Source organism: Artibeus jamaicensis, unplaced genomic scaffold, assembly GCF_021234435.1.
Source record: "Artibeus jamaicensis isolate MK-2021 breed Jamaican fruit bat unplaced genomic scaffold, CSHL_Jam_final contig_781, whole genome shotgun sequence".
NCBI classification, from domain to species: domain Eukaryota; kingdom Metazoa; phylum Chordata; class Mammalia; order Chiroptera; family Phyllostomidae; genus Artibeus; species Artibeus jamaicensis.
Window position 1 is genome coordinate 4,997,422 of NW_026521968.1, and position 23,678 is coordinate 5,021,099.

The following is a 23,678-nucleotide window of genomic DNA, read 5'->3' on the forward strand; positions in this document are numbered from 1 at the left end:
GGTGGATGTTTCTTTATCTATAGAACAGGATTAATACTACTGATACAGTTGCAAGGATTAAACCAGCAATTTGAGAGCACTCTGTAAATACAAAGTGCTCAGAGAACTGCACATGGCTAAAACAGAGGGAAGCAGGGTTCAGTTAACACGATGGCAACAGAGCTTCATTACATTTAACTGGTTCAGTGCCATGAGCTAAATGAGAATTCCAGCTGGACCAGCAAGTATGTCTTGAAAAAAAAAGAACATTAGATAGAATAAAAGAATTTGGAACCAAAAAAAAAAAGAGGAACATTTATTACAATGAAAGTGAAAAATTAAGACCAAAATCGATAAACATTTTTTAAAATTGCAAATTTTTTCAACTGCAGATTTTATATCTAAATACGGAGCAAGTGTTTCCAATGAAGTTAGTGCCCAAATGGATAAGTATAAAATATATACAAGATTTTAAAGACATATCAAAAATGTAAAATATTTGATTATATGTTGAAATACTTTAGATATACTGCAGTAAATAAATTATACTATTAAAGTTCACTTTTACTGTTCCTATTCACTTTTTAACGCAACTGCTAATCCATTTAAAATCACTGCCGGGCTCACCGTATTTCTGTTGGCCAGCGCTGCTACGGTGCATCTGGAGAGCAAGAACACCGTTTGCACACAGGCCGCCACCCGACCCCACAGCCCAGACACTGCTTCATGAAATTCAAGAAACAGTTCACTCAAAAAGTATGAGCACCAACCATATGTCAGGAGAGTGAAAATGAGCCTAAAAAAATTTGCCTATATTTCTATTAAGTGTTCCATTATAAATGTTTGGAGAAGGTATGCATGTGTTTTGTTTGTTTTATGCAATAGCCACTGGTCAGAAATCCTTGATCAAGATTTAGATGAGGTGAAATGATAAAAAATCTTGTCGATATTAAAGCAATTAAAGTAAAATTTATTTTAAGGGTCAATAAAGGATTTTAGTGTTCCAGTATATATTTAGCTTGTATAATAGGCTTTTATACATTTTAGTATAACTATTAAGGTCATGTATAAAGAAATGGACTTAATCGCATATTTTGTATAGGACCTACCCATTCTCCAAGTAATGCTTGATTCTGTGCTTAAAAGATGGTAAAGTTCCATTTTGAAAAACAGAAATACTGTCTGAGACACTTTCATCACACTGGCGTTGCCCACATCACACTGAATCCTGTGAATATACAGTTCAAGTCTCTGTAAGTGTATAAAAGGAGGGTACCGCCTTTAATAGTTTTTAAACTCTCCTTTTCAGGTGAATTTAGGTATTACAGTAAGTTTAATATTCTATTATCAAAGCCTGCTTCTCACCCCCAATCTTTTTCTGCCATTGTTACTCTTCTACACCAGCCTCACAGTAGCCACGGCCTGGACTGAGACACAAGTCTCATCACACAGTGCCCAGCGCAGGAGCCCGAGGGATTAATCCCAAACCTGGGCTGGTCATTCATGCCTTTTTTCCACGTAGCCCAAGCTTAACCTTTCCTGCTTTATTACTTTTGGAGATTCATCATAGCATTACTTGCCTCTCCTAAATTCTGCATATCCTTCCATGCCTCTGCTTATGCTACTCTGTCTACTTGAAATATACTTCCACACCCATTTAAACCATTCTTCTTTCTTCTTCAAGTCATCCCTAATCCCTGCAAACAGACTTAAATTACTGCTCCACATTCGCACAGTCCTGTCTTCACACATTTGTACCTAGGGATCTGTCTCCTCACCACCAAAGTTGGCGAGTGCAGGGAGCAGATTACACAGCCACCTCTCTGGTAAACTGAACAACAGCCCTCAAAGGTCCAGGCCCTAATCCCCAGAGTGTATGAATGTTACCTTATACAGCAAAATGGACTTCACAGATGTGATCAGGTTGAGGCTCTGGAGATGAGATGATCCTGGATCACCTGGTGGGCCCTCAATGTGATCAGAATTGTGGGAAAGAGAGAGGAGACACAAAGACGACTACACAGACAGAAGAGGAAAAGGTGATGTGACAACAAAGCAGAAAGAGGTTTGAAAACGCTACCTTGCTGGCTTTGACAACAGAAGAAGGGGCCAAGCAAGAAATGCAGCTCCAGAAGCTGGAAAAGGGAAGGAAACAGCCCCTGCCCAGCCCCGAGAGAGCACGCCCTAACACCACCTTGATCTCAGACCAGTGACAGTAATGTCCGACATCTGACTCCAGAACTGTAAGAGAACAAATATGTGTTACTTAAGCCACCAAGTGTGTGGTAATTTGTCACAGTAGCCAAGACAATGAATATGCCCATTATGCCTAGATACGCAGCAGGCACACTCACTCATGTTGACTAGTATCAATTTATCTCCTACTGTTTTTAAGCCCTAAATCAAACTTTCTCTATGCTTCAACAGTCCCCATTTGCCATCTAGTGTGTGTTTCTGAGAATAAGCCTTAGCACACATGGCAACAGCATTAACAGGTCCCATGCATCTACGAAGGAAGTCAGGTAAATTCACTTGGCTGCAGTCCTCACCAGCACTAGCTAGTGGCCCAAAGGGAGCAGGCACACAGCTACATGGCACTTGCTTCTGCTTTGGTTGGAGTCACAAAAGGACCACATACCTTCAAAGGTCCTTCTCACAGCCTCCCATGGGAGGGCGCACATTCACCTGCGTGAAGGAGAGCACCACTGAGTCACCTGTAAAGCAACTTGATAGCTTTGGTCTACAAAATAGGAACACAAGTCTATAAAAGTACAATATGATGGATGCTCTGAGCAAAAATATGTCCAAAGCTCATTTGCATAGCAGGGTTAAAAGGAAAAGCTTTACCTGAGCTTATTTTTTTATTATGAATTTTAAGTTATATAGCTAATACATGAGCATATTCTCCTTGTACAAAGTAAAAAAAAAAAAATTTTAAACTCAGGTAAGGCTAAAGTCAAGTCTGATTTGAGGACTATATCTCACCCCCGCCCCCCAGGGTCTCCTCCCTGGCTCACGTTCATTCATCTTTTCCAATTTCAGCACTGGATTTACGGTCGAGAGATGACATTCAGATGTCTCACAAGCTGATACACACTGAAGTTGTGAACATGCTTTGGTATGCCGATGGGATAATAAAGAAGGACACTGAGGATTTCAGGGTAGGAAAGGGGAACAAAAACACAACCAAAGTCATCCTCTTCCTATAATGATAAAATGAATCAGACAGAAAATGGAAAAGGTTTTTCGCTCTTGTAATTCATAATCCTGTCTGTGACTCGGCCACTCCCTCTCAACACCATCCTGTCTGGATAGACATAAACGGTGCCGAAAGCCTGGCTGTCCGGGGCTGTCTCAATGACTCCTTCCACATTGACGTGGTGCACACCGAAAGGGTCCTCGGAGTAGCCGCCATCGTGAGTGTGACCGGCGAAGAAACACACCACACACTTGTGAGACCAAATGACTGCGAGGGCGTCTCTGTAATTCCAGGCCAGGCACACGGTGTCAGAGGCATTTGGGTAAATGGGAAGATGACCTGTTCATTAAGGAGAAGAAGAGTTATAGGCCAATTAGGATATACCCCTTTCACCAAAATTAGTGTCTAAAAACTAGCATTCAGAAACACAGTGTATGTTGTTCCCTCATGGACTGAGACCAGCCAGAATTGACTGGTCAGGTTGAGGGGGAGAAGAACCAGGTCATCTACAGCCACATCTCTGGAGTGTAAAGGCCGAGACAGTTCACACACAAGGGCAGAGAGGCCCCAGGAGAGACAGAAGCCCCGAGGGTCTCAATATGTACAAACATCAAGGGAGACTGAGGGCATCCTATACAGGGCAGTCTGCAAAGGCAGCCAGAGTCAGGCAAACGTGGTGCTAGAGTCCAGTCTTGTGGATTTCCTTAAATTACATACACATAAAGAGAGGCTCTTAGGTAAAAAACACACTAGGGATGGGCCAGTGAGTTATGCCATTTTTATAAACACTCAATGTTTTAATAAAAAACTGATTAATGCCACTTTAAACATCTCCAGGAGAACAAGGTAGCCACAGCCATTTTACAGATGAGGAAACTGAGCTAACGTGGGAAACACTCACACTAGGTCCCACAGGACGCATGTGGAAGTAGAGCCAGGAGACTTTCAAATTCTTGCTGCCAAGACATGAATGAGGCCCCGTCATAGATCAGGCCACACTTTCACTCTGAACTACAGGTACAGCAGCTCGTTGGGCTTTGCTTCCTCCCACTAAATCACTTTTCTCTGTTACCATGTATTTTTATTCTGCTTAATATCTACTCGTTTACATTACAAGTAAAAAAAGAAGGGGGCTAACAGTTTATATCTGCACGTGCACACACTCAAGTCACTCAAGCTGCGGCAGAGCTAAGTGTCCAAAGAGGCCATGTAACTTTCCAGATCTAGATGCCAGAATAGAATTATCTATCAAATCTCAGTTGCTCCCTTTTCCTTGAAACCCTGGACTTCCAGAACAGAATCAGCCCTCCAAACTTTCCTCCAACCTCAATGGCAACTAACTCTCACTCTCTTTTGCTTATTACTCATTTCCCCAGTATCTTATATGCTTGAATGTTCGGCTCTTGGACCTCACTTCTCTGATCTACACATAGCAACTTGGTGATCTCTTAAAAGTGTACATACATAGTTTTAAGTACCATCTGTAGTCTTTCAACTTTTACATTTATACATCCAGTCCAAACTTCTATTCTGAATTTCAGATTCATTATGTCCAAACTGCTTATTCGACATCTCCACTGATGTGAAACAGGCACCTGAAAGTTCATATTTTCAAACTTGAACTCCTGAGCCCTCCACCGAAAACCTCCTCCTGTTGCAGTGTTCCCTACTCAGCTCACAGCAAGTCTGTCCTTCCAACTTCATGGCCAGAAGTTTAGATATAGCCAAAATGGTATCTGAGTAGCCAAAAGGAAAGTGAAAAAGCAAATGAAAAATAGGTTTCTATTAAGTCATTTTATACTTTGCTAAAGAAAACCTGGGACACTCAGTTATTAAAGATTTGTTCATACAGTGTCTAAGGTTACAGAAAACAGAAGAAATTTAAGAAACTGATACTGCAGATAAGAGCACTGACATAAAAAAATAAGAATATGGGACAGAGTGGGAAAGGGGTGGGATACAAAACATGGACTCTTTAGTCTTGGTTCTGTCAGTAGCTGTGTGCTTTCAGTTTAAATCTCTTTTGGTTCAGTTTCCTCATCTTTAGAACTAAAGGTTTGCTACATGATCTCAAGGCCCCTTGTAGTTCCAGGGCTCTCTAAAGTAACAAGTACAAGCTAGCAGTAAAGAGCTACAAAGCATAGACAAGTCAGGAAGTGTCCCAGTTTTTGAGACACTCACTGTATCACACCATGCCAATAACCCCTGACAGTACCTTACACTTACCAAGCCTTGAATGACATTTGATACACCAGTGGTGGCAGAAACACCCCTAACTCCATCTACGTGTTCTTACTGTATCAGTGGGAGATAGTAAGTAAAAGACTACATATGTAGATAGAAACCTACTTTTATATCATCAACTATCTGGACAGCCTGTCATTTCCAAACAGTTTTCATGTTCACAATTTCATTGGTGCAATACTGAGAAAACCACAGTTTGTATGTTGGACATTTGCCCAGAGTCACACAGATCATAGATATAAGAGCCAGAATGGCATTCCATCCTTGGGACTCAGTCCAGTGTTCTCATCCATTACACTACATCAGTTAGAGCCCTGAAACAAGGAATCTAATCTCAGCCCTCAGAGCAAGCACACCAGCCACAATGCAAATTCAAGTCTTTGTGTATACAGGCATGTGCACACACTCACACCTGGGTGTATTTTAAGCACCTGCAGATTCCTACAATCTCTAATGGCAGCATGTCTGTAAAAATGATTCTGAATGAAAACAGTAATTAGGTCTGTTCCCGCTGCCAGCTGTGTCTGTAACACTCACTCCTGTTACATCTGCTTGGCTTTCATCCAGGCAGCAGGATCTGTCTGGTGGCCACTGCACTGCCAGGTACTTCTTCTAAGATTAAGATTTGGGATGGGGCCTGAACTGAATTTTTCATTCAAATTTTACTATGTAAATTGATCCCATTTGGGGAAATTCTACTATGAAACCTAAAAGGCCAACTCACAGGCTCTAGTGTCTGGCAAAATGCTTTTGTATTTTACAATTCAATTCTTCCTTTACTCAACTCAGAGTAAATCTCATACTCAGATTGTTTTTCTTGATAAAAAATCAAATTTTTTTCAATAAAAAACTTAAACCGAGCATTCATTTTATAGAAAGAGGCTATCACAATATAATAAATGTTTAGTATGTTTTAAAATTTAACTTTTTCTATTTTGTAAAATGCTAGTATTTAACAAATCATTTAAATACTTACTCACGATCACCACCTTCTCTTGGTTTCTGTCCGAGAATGTAAGGACTTCATTCAACCAGTTCAACTGTTCTTGGCTGAATCCTCCATTAAACTGGACAAACTGAGGCTCAGAAAGCCCTAAAATGAATTCTGCACGTTAGAGCCATCAAACATTATTTTCTTGTCATGAGGGCATTCGAACTTAGCTAACATGGGTACACTTCTCTTTAGGAACATTAGGCAGCAACTGAGTTAAAATAGGAAACCACCAGAATTTAGAGCAATATTCAAATAAATCATATTGTATCTTTTTTCTAGTCTTTGACATTCCTCTGCTTACTTCATTAGCTTATTACACTGAAAATAAAATAGGACTCTTTACTGTGTCCACTGAACTACTCTGACATCCTCCTGCACACTGGCTCTTTTCTGCATTCAAGAACGCTAGTCTTACTGTTTAGTGCCTCTGCATTTGTTTCTCCTCTGTCACAAGTATTCTTCCCAAGGTGGACTCCCTTGTCATTTAGGTTTCAGCTTCAATGTTTTTCTCCTTGGAGCAGCTAGCTCTGACCACCTGAACTAAAATGGTCCCTCCTTATATTTTCTTGGTAGCATGTATCACTGTGAAAATAATCTTGTTACTGTGTCATTAATAAACAGGCCTGCCTGCCTACTTTTGTTTCTTCTATGTGTTAAAAGAGTGATATTGCCAATACTGCTTACAGTTGTAAACAGCTAAGCTCTAGAAAGAGTGCTCAGCCCAGAGAAGGAATTCGGATATCTGTTAAAAGAAATTTTGAACCAAGTGCAACCAATCCATATACCACGAGGCTTGTGAGAAATCCTGACCCTGAACAACAGCGACAATATACTTTTACCTTAGTCATCCATCTTCCTGCTGAATAATAGGTAGCTGAAGAATTTAAAGACAATGTATTAGATTCTCAGCTCAAAGGAATAATTCACCTTGAGGACTATTCAATTCCATATTTGGATTGTGCTCCTTCAGCATCTTCAGACACTGCTGGTATTTTGGAGAAGTCTGATCCACGCCCAAGACACTCAAGTCATAAGCATCAAGTAAAATGAACCGGAATTTAGGGAACGGAGCAAAATGGTAAGCATAATAACTCCCTGTAGGCACAGTCTCAGGATGATGTACAATCTGGTCTTCTAGAAACTTTGTGTTCAGTTTAGAGTTTGTTAAATACTCTCTGCTGAAGTTATAGAATTCATGATTTCCCCATGTGTGATGAACTGGGACTTGAAGCATTTGAAACACATTCATAACAAGTTCTAGTGACTTCTCTGATGCTTTATACTGCGCATTATAGCCGTCAATGATATCTCCCAGCTGAAGCACACAACAGGGCCGGCTGCTTTCTTTATTCCAGTGTTCAATAGCATCCTGTAAGTGAACAAGACTATGTCTGTAGTATCTTCTTCTGTTTCCTTGGTAATTATAGCCGTCTTCTAAATTAGCATACTGAATATCTGCTATAACTCCGAAGGAGAAAAGAAGTTCTGAACTCTCACTTATGGTTCCAGAACTGGGCTTATCATCCATAACCTCCAAACAGGTTTCTAAATAAAGTAAAAAAGATAACTAAGTTATTAACACCTTAACTTTCTAGTGGTAAAGTGGATATTAAATGTAACAGTTAATCCACTAGGCAGTTTGGCAGAGAGGAGAGTACAGGGGCTTAACAAGGCTGACCGTCTTAGGTCCAATTACCAAGCCCTTGAAGTGCTTCCGTTTTATCTGTGAAATATGCAATAACCTGTATTTTTTAGAAGAGTAATAATTTACAAGAATATTATCCTACTAATGAATAGGCATTTTAATTCTAGTAAAGTCAATTTCGAATCTGGAATAATTTGTAACTTTTAAGAAATACACACAAGTTTTACACACACACACACACACACACACACACACACAGGCACCTTCTTCCACAAACACCAATAATTCTATCAAAACTTCAAGAATTTTTTTTGAAAGTCATACATTACACTCACTCATTGTACTTTATACATTAGACCCCCACTGTGGGTTATTTTGTATCTGGATGAATCCTTTCTCTTTGTTGATGTGTAAGTCACCTGAAATAAATTTCTCCTATTTTTATGTGGAATAACAGGGTAAAGATAGGAGAATAATTTTAAACAAACAAAAAAATCTGGCACAAAAACTATGTTATGATTATTTTCATTTCTGAGAGTTCCTGGTTCTTCAACAGTTGGATATTAATCTAAACCAGCTTTTTAAAACCTGAATATTAACTCTCCCTCCTTACAACCAAAAGCCATCTGTGCATCCTTAACAGAAGAGTGTCCTACCCCGGGGGTGTGTGTGTGTGGGGGGGGGTGACAGCTCCACAGCCCACAGAGAAGGCCAGGCTTCCGTTTGACTCAGTGGAGGAGGGGCTTCCTTCCTTTCTACAACTGTTGACTCTAAGGATACACTTTCCACCAGATCTACACAATTACAAGCTTCAGCTACTTTTCTTTCTTCCTTAATCTGGTTGGGTATAGTCATCCCTGAAACAGGTAAAACAGCACCATAGAGATACTAAAAAATGGCTTGGTGTTCTTATACTCGTTTTTTGTTTTTTTCACTTGCTCATTTTTTCCCCCTGTGGACCCTATTTGAAAAGCTCACTGGTATCAAGTCAGTCTACATACAGGAGGGGTAGTTTAGATGCGATCATCTGATTTGGAAGGTAAAGAACTCAGATGCAATTACAATAAATACAAAACTCACCTAAATCGGCTGAAAATCTCTAGTTCTATTAGATTTCAAGTATTTGCCAATTCCAAGTACAGATTAATAGAAGAACCAAACCAGAAGATAACTTAGCAAGGGTATCAGTGGAATGTTATTTCCAAAGCCTAAAAGAAAACTGTTTCTGCAAGTGCTTTTATCCCGGGTCAAATGAGCTTGTTTATCTTTAAACTCAGAGACTTTAGGGCAATAGTACATACCGTGGAGCTCTTGGAGAGCACTTAATCCCAGTTAATTACATCTTCTCTCCAGTAGAGGGTTACTTTTGCCTAACACAGTATCCATTCCTTATTCTGCTGGTAACAGCACCCCAGTGTCTCTTTAGGTACCTATCCACTGCCTCACTCTTACTTCATGTGATTTGAGAGGAAGAGAAACATGACCCAGGCTTGGTTTATACAAACCCAGTTTCTGGTCTGGTCAATTAAGGGAAGGCATATAACCTAAGATAGGCCAGGTCAGCCCTGGGACTTTTACAGGAACTACCAGCAAAATCCTTGGAACTATCTCTGCTAAGCTGATAACTAAGAGTAGAACCAGTTGGGGAAATTAAATGAGAAGAAATCTGACCAATGGAAAGTAGAGTTCTCAGAATTTGCTTTTGAAAAGAAAGGCAAATATCAATTTTTGTTCTGAAAGTTTTGCCTGTACCATTTACAACATGCTAAGCTATCAAAGTTTTAGTTAAGAGGAATTATAATGAACTGCTGAAGGCTTTTGAAACTGAAGACCTGGAATTGAACTGGGATCCCAGTTTTTCCTAAAGCAAAATAATTCTCATCAGATGCCGTGAGAAGTCAACTGAGTTATAACACAGTAATACATTTTGTAAATCATAAAGCACTGCATGTTAAGAATATTATTTTTTGACTACGTATCTGAAGAGATATCTGCCTGGTGAACCTCAAAATACATGAAAAGTTTTTATGGAACAGAATAATGTAGACAATTTTTCAAGTTCTCAAAAATTCCTGTAAGATGTCATGGTGCAGGATAAGCAACCAGAATGTTGTGAAAATCACCTGAGGCATCAATGATTCTTTAAGAACAGGAGAAAATACTTAGGGATGCTTAATTGCTGAAACCTTGCTCCAAAATGATACTAATAAAATGTCTGAATAATCAGGACTGGCCAGAAGGCTGAAGTTCCTTAAGCATCTATGATGAACTTGTGAGGACAGCCCTACACTGAAAAGAATATTTCCTTTAAACCATTATCAAAGAAATTGGTGGGGGTGACAAATACAAAAATGAGGAAGGGGGGACGTTGTTAAGGGGAACTACTGCAAGAGAGATGCTCTAGGTTACTGTGGGAAGAGGGCAGGGAGCGGGGTAGGCCTTGAAACCTGAGTTACACACTCCAGTAACGGAGTCTCACTGTGGTGGAAAATTTCTGTGGCTAGGTACATGGGGTGGATGTCTGAACTTGAGATGCAGTAAAAAAGTTACAATGCCAGGAAGGTTTTCTGAAAATAAGGCCTAACTTTCCCAGTCAAAATAGCCTAAAGTAAGCATATTAAATTTGACTGGCCTTGTTAGATGATAGGATGTGTCCTATCTCTTTCAAGAATCTTGGTGGTTTGATAGTAGTAATAAAAGTGATAGGTTTACACTCATGTTTTAGGTAATTCTTAACACTAAAAGTTTCACAGATCCATGAAATCAGGCTCAGAGAGGGTTACTAGCAATTCAATCCAATGCATAGTGAAAAACACCTGCTTTGAGTCAGGGACTGTTTTAGATACTATTTTAGTATTCTATTTAACATTATAAACTTGACATGAAGAGGTTGGACTAAAATGCTCTGGTAAACAAATAACGTTAAAGGTATTAAAAGAATCTCTCCAGTAAACAAATTTAACAGACCAGCTAAAAACACCACTGAATTCAATTTTAATTTATGATGTGTATTGATTAACCTGCAACTGAAAAGGATAAACAATTATTTTATATGCTCACTGCCTGAATAAGCAAGGTGCTTTTCTGGCTGTCAACTGGAGGAAAAATTTCTCCCTGGGCAAATACAGAAATATGAAGGTCAAAAACACCTACTACCCAAAGGCAACTCCAGAAAGAAAATTTAGTTTGATTAAAAACAATCTGAAGTGCTCAGCAAGCATTCACTTTGAGTAGAAATTCCAGAAATTTCAACTATGGAATCAAGAAGTATGGCTGACACCGGACTATAGCCTGAGAGTGTCCAAGAGGAGCACTCTTAGCTAGTCACACCAGCTCACTGAGAACACCTCCCACAGTCACAAACGCTGACTCTTCCGGTCTCATATCCTGGTGACTCTTGTGGGGACCTTCGGGACACTCCAGGAAGCCTGGTTTTGGTGAAGTCCAGTTAGCTACCTGGACTGGGAAGCTTTGGGGTGCAGATTTGGAGACTCCCTAGCAAATGCCAAGTGATTTCACTTGGGGACTCACCTCTGATTTCTGGCATTCCCCATTGCCTTCACTTTTGATCGAACAGCTGTGCTTTCTGGTTCAGAATTGCAGTCCCAGGTTAATTAAAGCGCCTTCTGGTTTGTGTGAAATTACAGATCTCTGGTAGAATTAAAGTCCTAGGTTATGACTTAAATAGTTGTAATTAAGGTGCTTTTGGTTTGTGTAATATGAGAGCTCTGTCTGGTAGAAGCCTCCATTCCAGGACACAGCCCTTTGGGGTAACTTCTGGCTGACTGGTTGGCCTATGCTTATGAACCTAAGAAAATGTTTTTTATTGTAATACTGCTTGGCTTATGTATAATTTGGACTCAGGAGAGAGCTGGCTCCTGAATGGGTCTTTAGACTACTGACTGTACTATAGTGCAATCAGAGTTGTTTTGTCAAAGATCAGGGAAATGGGAAAACGGTCCAGACAAGAGGGAATTTGCCTGTGGCAGATAACAAAAGCCCAGAACGGAGGGACCAGGAAAATCGGGATGGCTGCGGCGAGCATGGTCAGGGTTCCCAGGGGACTTCTCCTCCTTATTGAGCTGAGGAAACCAAAGGCGGTGAGCCTGCACTGGTCTCTCTGTCCCGAACCCATCAGGGAACCAAATTCAGTGGAGGACAAGCCCCTACTGGGCCAGGGCAATCATACTGCAAAGGAAAAGGGCACTGAAAAAATGAGAGCCAGAGTGGGGTAAAAGAAGGTGAGTCTGAGAACTTGGGTAAAGCTACGAGTGAGGGGGCAAATTGTACACTTTTTAAAAAATTGATACAGAGATGTATTCCGCTGTCAACAGACCCCTAACTGAACTGGAACTGGAACTGGAACTTCTGAAAGCCCTAGAAGCCAATTTTTCTTGAAGTTATTAGAATGTGCTATGGGAGATATGGTTTTCCTCTTCTGGGAAGGAATTTGTTGTCAAAACTCCGTGTTCAAATCACTCTCTCCCCAGAAGAACATTCCCCTACAGGTCCCTTCAGAGCACACTCGGCAGTTCCTCATGAAACCTCAGGAAAGAGGAAAGCAACACTGGACAGAAGAAGTTGTGAATCAGGTAAACCCCACTGCGTGGGCTGCTGGAAGGCCTGGGAGGGCTAGGTGAGCCTCCCCTGTTAAAGCTGACCTCAAGCCAGGACAGGGACTCTCAGTTCTGGCAGTATCTCTAGTAAAAGGAGACCCTGGAAGGAATATGTCCAGTAATTCAGAAGTTTCAGGAATATAGACTCATCTGGCACTGCTGCTCCCTGTACAAGGTTTAAAGGCCATAAATGACACTGTAGAAAACAGTACACTCAGGGACAGCCTCTGGTATTCACTATTGGACTTAAAAGATGTTTTCTTTTGCATTTGGTTGACCAACACTATCATCAACTGTTGTCTGCTTTTGAATGGCAGAACCTGGACAGTCTTATCACAAAGGTTCAACAACTCCCCAATTTTTGAGGAGACCCTGAGCCAGGACTTAAAAGACCTAAAACTAGAGGGAGGAACTTTGTTACAATAGGTAGATGCACCATTTAACTAATACTATAGCTACCTTGAACCATCTGGCAACTTGGGGCCATAAAGTATCAGCAGAGAAGACCCACATTTGCCAACAAGCAGTGAGGTTTCTTGGGTTCCTGCTTAAACCTAGCAGACGGAGTCTTGGCGGGCTTTTTAAACAAATTAGCTTATACTGTCCAGGGGTGAACAGTCTGCTTGAGAGCTGTGGCAGCTACATGACAGCTTTTACAGGAAACTGAAAAGTTTTTCTTGGGAAGGTAGAGCAGATGAATCACATTTTGAAGAAAAATGTTGCCAAACTTTCAAGAAACTCATCTCCATTGGGATCAAGTATTACATTCCATCCTACTCAGAACAAGGCTCCTTGAAATGGAAATCAATTGAGTCCTTACGAAACTGAACATAGGCAACCATTTCAGGCTATGATTGGGATGAAAGATGTGTATATAGACCAAGAAGTGAAGGCAAAGAACTATGTAAAACATTTAAGTCAGACCTTAGCTGTGATTCATGACCTTAGCTATATCAGAGATCTCTCCCCCATAGGTTCACTGTGATCCTTTGAGCCTGGAGATAAGGTGGTACTCAAGACTTGGAAGACAGGATTCCCAGAAGGCCAACTAGAAGAAAAGTAGACTGGAACCTATGCCAAACAAACTCATTTCATGTCTTGTAGACATCTGTGCTCCCTACAAAGATAACTGGGAACTTACGGTAACTCTAAAGGACACAGAAATGTTTTCTTTAAAAACACTAAAGTAGCCCCAACTGGAAAATGTACAACTTCTGTCAACTGTACTGAAAACTATTTTAGACGAACTGCAACACCACCACTAGTGCATCTTATGCCAAACTGCCTACAGAATATGTGCTTTCTAATATGTGGAAGGACTGTTTATTCAGCAACAAAATGATTTTTAAATGATCTTACCTGGTTTTATGTTGTTTTACTTTGTATTTCTTTAATTAAACGAATCTTATAGAAATAAAATGATCAAAAACTAACGAGGGAAATGATAGGGAAACACAAGAGTTAAAAGATTTTAGCCTTAGCTATAGTTGATAGGCTTAAGTGATTAATGCACATGGAAAGCTGTTGTTCTAGGAACTGGAATGGACAACGTTAAGTGACTCCAGGAAGTTGACCAGCAATTCAACCTTTGTGCCCCAGGGGTTCTGCAAGCCATAGTTGGTATCTGAGCCACTGTGTTCCAGGGAGGAAACACAGATAAAGAGTGGCCATACTGAAGATGGCCACTGAGCAGGTGGAAGCTGAATCTACTTGCTCCTGGCCTGAACCCAGATTTTCAACAGAACTTCCAACAAGCAACCTGAATAATCAACAGAATCTTAGCTGACATGAAGGTTTTTTTCTTTTAAAATTTTATTTATTTATTTTAGAGAAGGGAAGGGAGGGAGAAAGAGAAAAACATCAATGTGTGCTTGCCTCCCCTGCACCCCCTACTGGGGACCTGGCCTGCAATCTGGGCATGTGCCCTAGACTGGGAATCTAACCAGTGACCCTTTGATTCACAGGCCAGCACTCAATCCACTGAGTCACACCAGCCAGGGCTGACACAAAGTTTTGAAGCCGAGAAGTACAGAAGATGCTTTGGACCTTTTGGTAAGGGGATTTTATAAGTGGTAGAGGAAATTCCATGTGTGTGGCTCCTCTAGCAGCTGAGAGATCATATAGAAATTGTAGCTTTGGAGCTCCCTCCCCCATCAAAGCAAGGGGACTTAATCCCACAAAGGGATTTCCAACCCTAATTGGGGATACTTTGGGAGATCCACTGAATCTGAGAACCCCCAGCTGCACTCACAATGAGCAGAGCTTCCACTGTTGAAGCGCCGAACTGGAGAGCTCAGGACAGAGACTCAGACTGCAAAAGGGACCAGGTTGCTGTTCCCGGGTCTGTCAGAGGCACCTACAGGCTATAGCCAGCTATGACTTTGAGAGACATTTTGCTCCTTGGGCAGTAGGGAGGGATGGTGCACAAAGAGCCAGAGAGTAACTTAGTACTGCCGTGAGGGCACTACACACAGACTTTTTAAAAGGATTTGAAATGTGGCTGGACAAGGACCTCCTGTGTAGCTGCTCTGCCAGAAAAGAAGCCACATGGAAATCACAGCCACGGAGCTCCCTCCCCTTTGAACTGTGGGGCTGTAAAAATACTCACAGCAATAGAGAGGGAAGGGGAAGTTGTGGGGTCTCTGGCAGCAGGATACAGTGAGGTTCCACCACACCTGTGAAAAACAGAGATTGCAAATTCAGTATGAAGTGCATCTGTGGTTGGGGCACCAGGCACAGAAGAGTTCACTATACAAGCTCAGACTAAGAGAGAAACCATGATGAAACACAAGGGCTTCTGAAGGTGGCAGAGGGCAGTGGCATAAAGGGGATCTCTGACTGCAGTGGAGACTCAGGGGATACCAAAACAGAGAACTAGCTGAGTGGTATGAGAAAGAGAACCAGTTTTCCTACTCTTAAGTGTGTTGGCAGTGCCCAGACCACCCCTGCCCCCACCCCGCCACATTGTGAGCTACCCCTGCTGCTATAGCTGCAGAGAGGAACCTAGCAAAGTGGGAAAGTGGTTTTTTGGCCCATTTTGAACTTTTCTCACACATGCTAAAGCCTCGCTGGATCTTCAGGTCCTTTCTCACTGAGACCAGCTGAGCATTGAGATAGAAATTTGTGCAATGAAGGGTTTTCTGAGCTCTGCCCAGCTCAGCTTGCAAGCAAACCAGGGGTTACATGGAGCAAAGAGTTCTGGACTGTGTCTCCTGCAAAGACTGTAGAGGCTAGGAGTTAGATGGGTAGAGTTGAGTGCCTGGGATACTTTGCAGCAAGGCAAACCTACTCACAGGCTGCAATCCCCTGGGAAGGGAAGGGAGGGTCTGTCCTCCTCCTGCAGGGATGCAGGCACCACTTTTAAAAGGGAAACTATGCAATCAGCCCTGCCTGATCCAAGATTCCCCTGCTGGGTATATTTCCAAAGGAAGAAGAAAGAAAAACTCCGCACAAGGGGACTTTTAAAGTGTGAGACTTAGGATATCACCTGGGAACAGGACAGAGAGCTTTGCCTCCAACTGAGGTCTTGGAATGAGTGCGTTTAGCCCCCACCTGCTGTCTGTTCTTGCCCAAACCCCAATGGGAGGCTCTTTTGATCTATCCCCTGAAGTCCAGAGCTGCTGAGCTCACTCTTGCAAAGGGGAAAGTTGAATGTACTCATCCTGAATCAGCAATGAGCCCCCCCTGAGGAAGCAAGTGCCTGGCTCTCTGGCAAAGACTGAAGGGATTGGCTGTAAGTAGGTGCTACTCTCCCCTCACTGAGTGCCTTACAGACTGTAGGACCAACAAAGTGGAAACTTGCTAGTCCTGGTATCAGCTTACAAACCCTCATCAGAAGGCTGTGGAAAAAAAACCAGGCAACCTCAGGGTAGGGCAGAGTGGTTTAAAGAGGAGGCAGACCTCAGAAAGCCTTGGGTCCTTTCTAGAGCTGCCACCAGCTCCAAGCAGGAAAAGAGCTGACTCTTTATACAGACTGCCCCCTTGCATGCACAAGCAGGTCCAGGACACACAGACCCAAGCAGCAGTGGCTACAGAGAGATAGCCTAGGGCCAGATTCACACATCATCTGAAACTGACCTGTTTCTGAACTCCACCCAACCGGACCCAGAACCAATAAAACCAGTGGTGGACTTCAGCCTACACCAAAACCTGAACCAACTAGTCACAGGATCAGTACATCCAAAGGGGGATTCCTACAGGCGTCAGAGCCTGCTGGGAACACCACCTCATCAAGGGGAAACAACTGCACAGCACTCCACATATGGAAGTCTAGGGTTTCTCTTGAAGGCTCCCAAACTGAAGGGATAACTCTACCTACAAAAGAGCCACCAGTATTTAAAACGCAACTACAAGGGTGTCACAGAACCCACAAGAAACACTCCTGGACCACAGAATTCAGGTGTTCCTAAGGATTGGGCAACTAACCCCAGCAAAACACCTATATCATAACAGAAGTAAAGTAGGTTCAGGAGACATAGCACACGTACCCAACACAGAGATCAAATGAGGTGACACTGAAAAATGTCCCAAGCAAAACAACAGAAATTCCCACAAAAAGAATTAAAAGATATAGATAAAATGGAAGCAACACAAATACCTAGATGCAGAGTTTAAAATGGTTATAATGATGCTCAAAGACCTCAGGGGAAGAATAGATGACCTTAGTGAGAACTTAATGAGATAATAAGCATTAAGGATATAGAAACCATAAGTAAGAACCAGTCATAAATGAAGATTACAATATCTGAAATGAAGAATTTGCCTGAAGGAATCAATAGTAGGTTAGATGAAGCAGAGGATCCAATCAGCGAATTAGAGGACAAAATAACAGTATCCACTCAGAGAGAAAATGAAAATTAAAAAGAAAAGCGATTTAAGAGAAATGAGGAAAGCCTAACATACCCTCAGGATGACATCAAGTGCAACAACAGCCACAACACAGGAGTGCCAGAAAGAGATGAGTGTATGAGAGGAACAGAGAACCTGTCTGGAGAAATAGTGGCAGAAAACAGTGGCTCTTTTCCTCCAACCTGGTGAAGGAAAAGAGCACACAAGTCCAGGTAGGACAGAGTCCCAGTAAAGTTGAACTCAAAGAGACCTACACCAAGACTCATCAAAATTAAAATGGCAAAGCTTGAAGGCAAAGAAAGAATTCTAAAGGCAGGCTGAGAGAGTTACTTACAAGGGGACCCCCATTAGAATCTCAGCTGATTTCTCAACAGAAACACTTCAGGCCAGAAGAAACTGGGAGGAAATATTCAGAGTAATGAAAGCTAAGAACATGTAGTCTAGACTGCTCTACCCAGAAAGGCCATCATTTAAAACTGAAGGCCGAATAAAGAGCTTCCCACAGAGTGAGGTTAAAAGAGTACATTACCACAAACCAGCACTGTAAGCAACGTTAAAGGACCTTCTATAAGAAGAAGAAGAAAAATAGAGGGGAAAACATAGGTGTGATATAAAAAAATGGCAATAAATAAGCACTTATCTATAACCTTAAATGTAACTAAATTAACGCTCTAATCAAAAGACAGAGAGTAGCCGAATGGATAAGAAAACACAACTCATACATATGCTGTCTACAAAAGACTCACCTCGGAGCAAAAGATTTCCACAGGCTGAGAGTAAAGGGATGAAGGAAAATATTCTACACAAATGGAAATTTAAAAAAAAAGTGGGTGTAGTGATGCTTGTATCTGACAAAACAGACTTCAAAATGAAGGCCATAAAAAAGATAAAGAAGGTCACTTCATAATTCTTAAGGGTTCAATCCAACAGGAGTACATAACCCTTGTAAACAAACATACATGCACTCAATACAGGAGCACCTAAATATATTTTTTAAATCTTGGTGGATTTTAAGGAAGATATCAACAACAATACTGACATAATGGGGGGTTTTAACATCCCACTGACAACAACGGACAGATCTTCCAGACAAACTATTACAAGGATATAGCAGCATTAAACGACACACTAAATCAAATGGACTTAATTTAAAGAACATTTCACCCCAAAGAAGAAGTACATACATTCCTCTCAAGTGCACATGGATCATTCTCAAAAATAGACTACATGTTAAACCACAAATAAGCCTTAAAAAATTCAAGAAAACTGAAATTATATCAAGCATTTTCTTAGATCACAATGGCATGAAACTAGAAATCAACATCAATAAAAAAACTCAAAGACATTCAAATACTTGGAGGTAAATAGCACGTTATTAAATAATGAATGGGTAACCAATAAGATCAAAAAGGAGATCAAAAAATTCCTGGAAACAAATAAAAATGAACACACAACAACCCAAAATCTACGGGACACAGTAAAAGCAGTCCTAAGAAGGAAGTTCATAGTACTTCAAGCCTAATTTAAGAAGCAAAAAAAAATCTCAAATAAACAATCTAAACTTACACCTAAGAGAACTAGAAAATCAACAACAAACAAAGCCCAGAGCAAGTAGAACAAAAGAAACAATCAAGATTAGAGTGGAAATCGATGTCATAGCGACTAAAAAAATAATATAGAAGATTAATGAGCCCTGGCTGGTGTGGCTCAGTGGAATGAGAGGCAGCCTGCCAACCAAAGGGTCGCTGGTTTGATTCCCAGTCAGGGCACATGCCTGTGCTGTGGGCCAGGTTCCCCAGTGAGGGGCGTAGGAGAGGCAACCACACATTAATGTTTCTCTCCTTGTCTTTCTCCCTCCCTTCCCCTCTCTAAAAATAAATAAATAAAATCTTTAAAAAAAAAAAAAGAAGATCAATGAAACCAGGAGCTAGTTCTTCAAAAAGATAAACAAGACTGACAAACCTTTAACCAGACTCATCCTCCCCAAATAAACAAACAGGACAAAGAACCTGAATAAATAAAATAAAATTAAAGAGGTGAAAAAACAAGTGATATCACAAAACTACAACATATTATAAGAAATTACTAAGAATAACTATATGTCAAGAAATCAGTCAACCTGATTTGACTGGGTGAAATGCACAAATTCTAGAGACATATAATCTCCCAAAACTGAATCAGGAAGAAGCAGAAAACCTGATTAGACTGATAACAATGAATGAAATTGAAGGAGTAGTCAAAAAACTCCCAGGACACAAAAGCCCTGGACCAGGTTTCACAGGTGAATTCCGCCAATCAAAGAACTATCACCAATCCTTCTCAAATGATTCCAAACAATTCAAGAGGGGAAAGACTTTCAAGCTCTCTCTATGAGGTCAGTAGTATCCTAATTCCAAAATACAACAAAGAAAGTAAGTTATAGGCCAATATCCTTGATGAGTATGGATGCTAAAATCCTCACCAAAATATTAGCAAACTGGATCCAGCAATCTATCAAAAAGATCATATATCATAATTAAGTGAGATTTATCCCAGGGATGCAAGGTTGGCACAATATTCACAAATCAATAAATAGGATTCATCACATAAACAAAATGAAAGACAAAAACCACGATTGTATCAACAGATGCAGAAAAAGCATTCAATGAAATCCAGTACCCATTCATGATAAAAACTCTTAGCAAAGTGAGAATAAAGAGATCATACCTCAACATAATAAAGACTATACATAAAAGAACTACAGCTAACATCATTCTCAATGGGCAAAAACTAAAATGGTTCTGTTAACATGAGGAACAAGACAGGGATGTCTGCTTTCACCACTCTTATTCAACATAGTTCTAGAAGTCCTAGCCACAGCAATCAGACAAGAAGAAATAAAAGGCATCCAAATTGGAAAGGAAGAAGTAAAGCTGTCATTATTTGCAGATGACATGATATTGTACATAGAAAACCCCAAAGACTCCACCAAAAAACGACTAGACCTAATAAGTGAATTTGACAAAGTAGCAGAATGTAAAATTAATACCCAGAAATTGATGGTATTTTTACACACCAATAACAAAATATCTGAAAGAGAAACTAAGACAACAATTCCATTCACTATTACAACAAAAAAATGAAGTACTTAAGAATAAATCTAACTAAGAAGGTAAGAGACCTGTACTCTCAAAACAATAGGCCATTGAAGAAAGAAATCGAGGAAGATACAAAATAAGTGGAAGCATCTACAAAGTAAGTGGAAGCATCTACCATATTCATGGCCTACAAGAATTAACATCATTAAAATGGCTATTCTACCCAAAGCAATCTATACATTCAATGCTATTCCTATTAAAATATCAATGGCATACTTCACAGACATAGAACAAATACTCCAAAAATTTATATGGAACCCAAAAAGAACCTCAGTAGTCTCAGCGATCTTATGAAAGACTAACAAAGCTGAAGGTATCACAAATCTTGATATCAAACTACATACTATAAGGCCATCATAATAAAAACAGTACTGGCACAAGAACAGACATACAAATTAGCAGAACAGAACAGAAAGCCCAGGAATAAACCCATGCATGTATGAGCAACTGATATCTGACAAAGGTTGCAAGAGCATACAATGGAGCAAAGACAGTCTCTTCAATAAATGGTGTTGGGAAAACTGGACTGATCCACATAAAAAAAATGAATCTAGACCACCAACTTATACCATACACAAAAAATAAACTCAAAATGGATGAAAGACTTAAATGTAAGTAATGAAATCATAAAAAGCCTAGAATAAAACACAGGGAGTAATCTCAAATATTCAATGTAGAAATATTTTTGCTGATATATCTCACAAAGCACTGGAAACAAAACAGAAAATAAATAAATGGGACTACATCAAATTAAAAGGCTTCTGTATAGCTGAAGAAACCATGAGCAAGATAAATAAGGAACCCACTGTATGCAAGAACACTTTTGCCAGTGATGCTCTGACAAGGGTTTAATCTCCAAAATATAAAAAGAACTAATACAACTCAATGCCAGAAAACGAACAGCCCAATTAAGAAATGGGCAAAAGACCTGAACAGACACTTCTCCAAAGAGAACATACAGGGTGCCTATAGACATATGAAAAAATGCTCAATGTCAACATTCATCCGAGAAATGCAAATTAAAACCTCAATGAGCTATCACCTCACAACTGTCAGACTGGCTACCAACAATAAATTAACAAACAAGTATTAGTGAGGTTGTGGGAAACCCAGCGCACTGTTTGTGGGAATGCAGAGTGATGTAGCCACTGTGGAAAACAATATGGAGGTACCTCAAAAAATTAAAAATGTAACTCCCTTTTAACCAGCAATTCCACTTCTGGAAATATATCTCAAAGATCCCAAAATAACAATATGAAAAAATATATGCTTACATATATTTTTACAGCAGTGCTATTTACAAAAGCCAAGATTTAAAAACAGCCTATCAGGAGATGAGTGAATAAAAAAGCTGTGGTACATTTGCACAGTGGAATGCTATACAGCAGTGAAAAATAAAAAAACCCTTACGTTTTCCAACAGTATGGATGGACCTGGAGAAAAATCATGCTAAGTGAATTAAACCAATCAGTGAAAGAAAAATACCACATGATCTCACTTATATGTGGAATCTAATAAACACAATAAACCAGCAAACAAAATAGTAATAAGAGCTTAGATTCATAAAACAGACTGACAGCTGCTACAAAGGTGGTGTGGGAACAATATGAAAGATGTGAAGCAATTAACCAAAGAACATTTATACACAACCCACAGACAGGGACAATAATACAGGGATCGGCTTGGGGTTTCAAAGGAGAGGGGGGGGGCTTGGTGGCGGTGAGGAAAGGGAGAAAGAGTGGTAACAATCGTTAGGGCATAAACAATAAAAATAAATAAATTAAAAAAGGAAGGTAATTGATGGACATGTTAAAAAAAAAGAATTGCTGATCAACATAAATAAGTACTGGGAAAATCTCAGCAATTCTAATCCCATTAACCTTTTTTTTCCAATCCCCTTACCTACTCTTCTTTTCCTTATAAAAAGGTTGGCTTGAGATGAAATGTTAAGATGGTTTTTGAGGATATATAACCAGCCGTCTTCTCAGATCACTGGCATCTGAATAAAGCACCCATAAAGATTCAAACCTTGTCTCTGCTCATTGGTTTTGGTTGTGACTGGCAGCATGAACACCGACTTTTCTTGTTTCAGTGGGATCTGAAGTTAAGGAAGAGAATTAGAAAGGATTTTTTTCTTTTCCTGTATTTTGCAAATCCATCACAAAAGGAGGGAGGGGTTAAGATCACAGATGAGGCAAAAACAAAGGCAGACAAATAAATGCAAGTTAAACTTTCAGAAGGAATGAAAAATAAACTTCATAAGCTCTTAGCCTATTAATATGGGGCTGTAACCCCCCAAACAACAAAGATGAAAAACTCATCAACAAACTTTAAACCACAAAACTGAAGAGGACAGGGGAGTTAACGAGAAATTTTAAAAAACTGGGACCCAGGGAGGTGAAGTTAAGAGATGGAATACGACACAGGACACACACTACTGCGTACTGTGCTGTTATTTATAGTTAGGTTTCCTTATAACCTGGAAGTAACTGAAAGCGCTAGGCACATCAGTCATATTTGACTCGCCCTTGCTACGCCAATCACTCAAATTATCCCTTTTAGCAACACAACAAAAAAGTCAAATTATTTCAAATTATTTTAAGTGCAACGGGCCGGCCTGGAGGTGCAAAGCAGTCACCAGCCCTGCCGTTCCAAATGGCCGGACTCCAGACAAGGAAGAAGGAGGGCGCCAAGGATGGGGGTGGGGACTCCCAGGTCTAGTGGGTCTGCGGACAGCGTTTCGTTTTTTCCGAGGCTGGGGGTGCCCAGAGGAGCGAGAAGACCCCAACGCTCAGGACGCCCGGCCTAGGCCCCAAGGCGAAACCCGGACCCTTAGGGTCCCCTTCCTCTGGGTCCTGCTGCCCAGCTCGGGCCGACCCGCCTCAGTCGCGAGAAACCACTTACCGCGCGCCAGCGCCTAGGAGAAGAACTACCAGACTACCAGCTTGGCAACAGCATCACCAACGAGCCAAGCGGAGAGAGAGGCTCTTCTGACTTCCGGAGGAAGTGAAAACAG

At 40.7% G+C, this 23,678-nt stretch overlaps 1 protein-coding gene across 5 annotated transcripts; it reads right to left on the reverse strand.

Moving 5' to 3' along the window:
* Positions 1 to 279: 279 nt before the first annotated feature.
* On the reverse strand, positions 280 to 23,671 carry ADPRM (ADP-ribose/CDP-alcohol diphosphatase, manganese dependent). Of its 5 annotated transcripts, XR_008392885.1 has the most exons (8): positions 23,567 to 23,671; positions 22,565 to 22,760; positions 15,286 to 15,352; positions 7,344 to 7,961; positions 6,399 to 6,515; positions 2,997 to 3,517; positions 2,618 to 2,664; positions 280 to 2,220 (listed from the first exon to the last, which is right to left on the reverse strand). XR_008392885.1 is itself a non-coding variant. In XM_037155071.2 (6 exons), the coding sequence occupies exons 4-6, from the start codon at positions 7,942 to 7,944 to the stop codon at positions 3,201 to 3,203; spliced, it is 1,035 nt and encodes a 344-aa protein (XP_037010966.1). In that variant the 5' UTR covers positions 7,945 to 7,961; positions 15,286 to 15,352; positions 22,691 to 22,760; positions 23,567 to 23,671; the 3' UTR covers positions 2,828 to 3,200. The 5 variants fall into 5 exon arrangements, 3 of the variants coding, with proteins under 3 accessions (XP_037010966.1, XP_053528615.1, XP_053528614.1); XR_008392884.1 differs by having other exon boundaries at positions 280 to 2,664; XM_037155071.2 differs by lacking the exons at positions 280 to 2,220; positions 2,618 to 2,664 and having other exon boundaries at positions 2,828 to 3,517; positions 22,691 to 22,760.
* Positions 23,672 to 23,678: the final 7 nt, after the last annotated feature.

Excerpts from the sequence above, each read along its gene's own strand:
- ADPRM (XM_037155071.2), bottom strand. The coding sequence starts at position 7,944 with ATGGATGATAAGCCCAGTTCTGGAACCATAAGTGAGAGTTCAGAACTT. Across the intron at positions 6,516-7,343 it reads GGAATTGAATAGTCCTCAAG|GGCTTTCTGAGCCTCAGTTT; the intron begins GTGAATTATTCC and ends AATTCATTTTAG. Across the intron at positions 3,518-6,398 it reads AGAGAAGGTGGTGATCGTGA|GTCATCTTCCCATTTACCCA; the intron begins GTAAGTATTTAA and ends CTTAATGAACAG.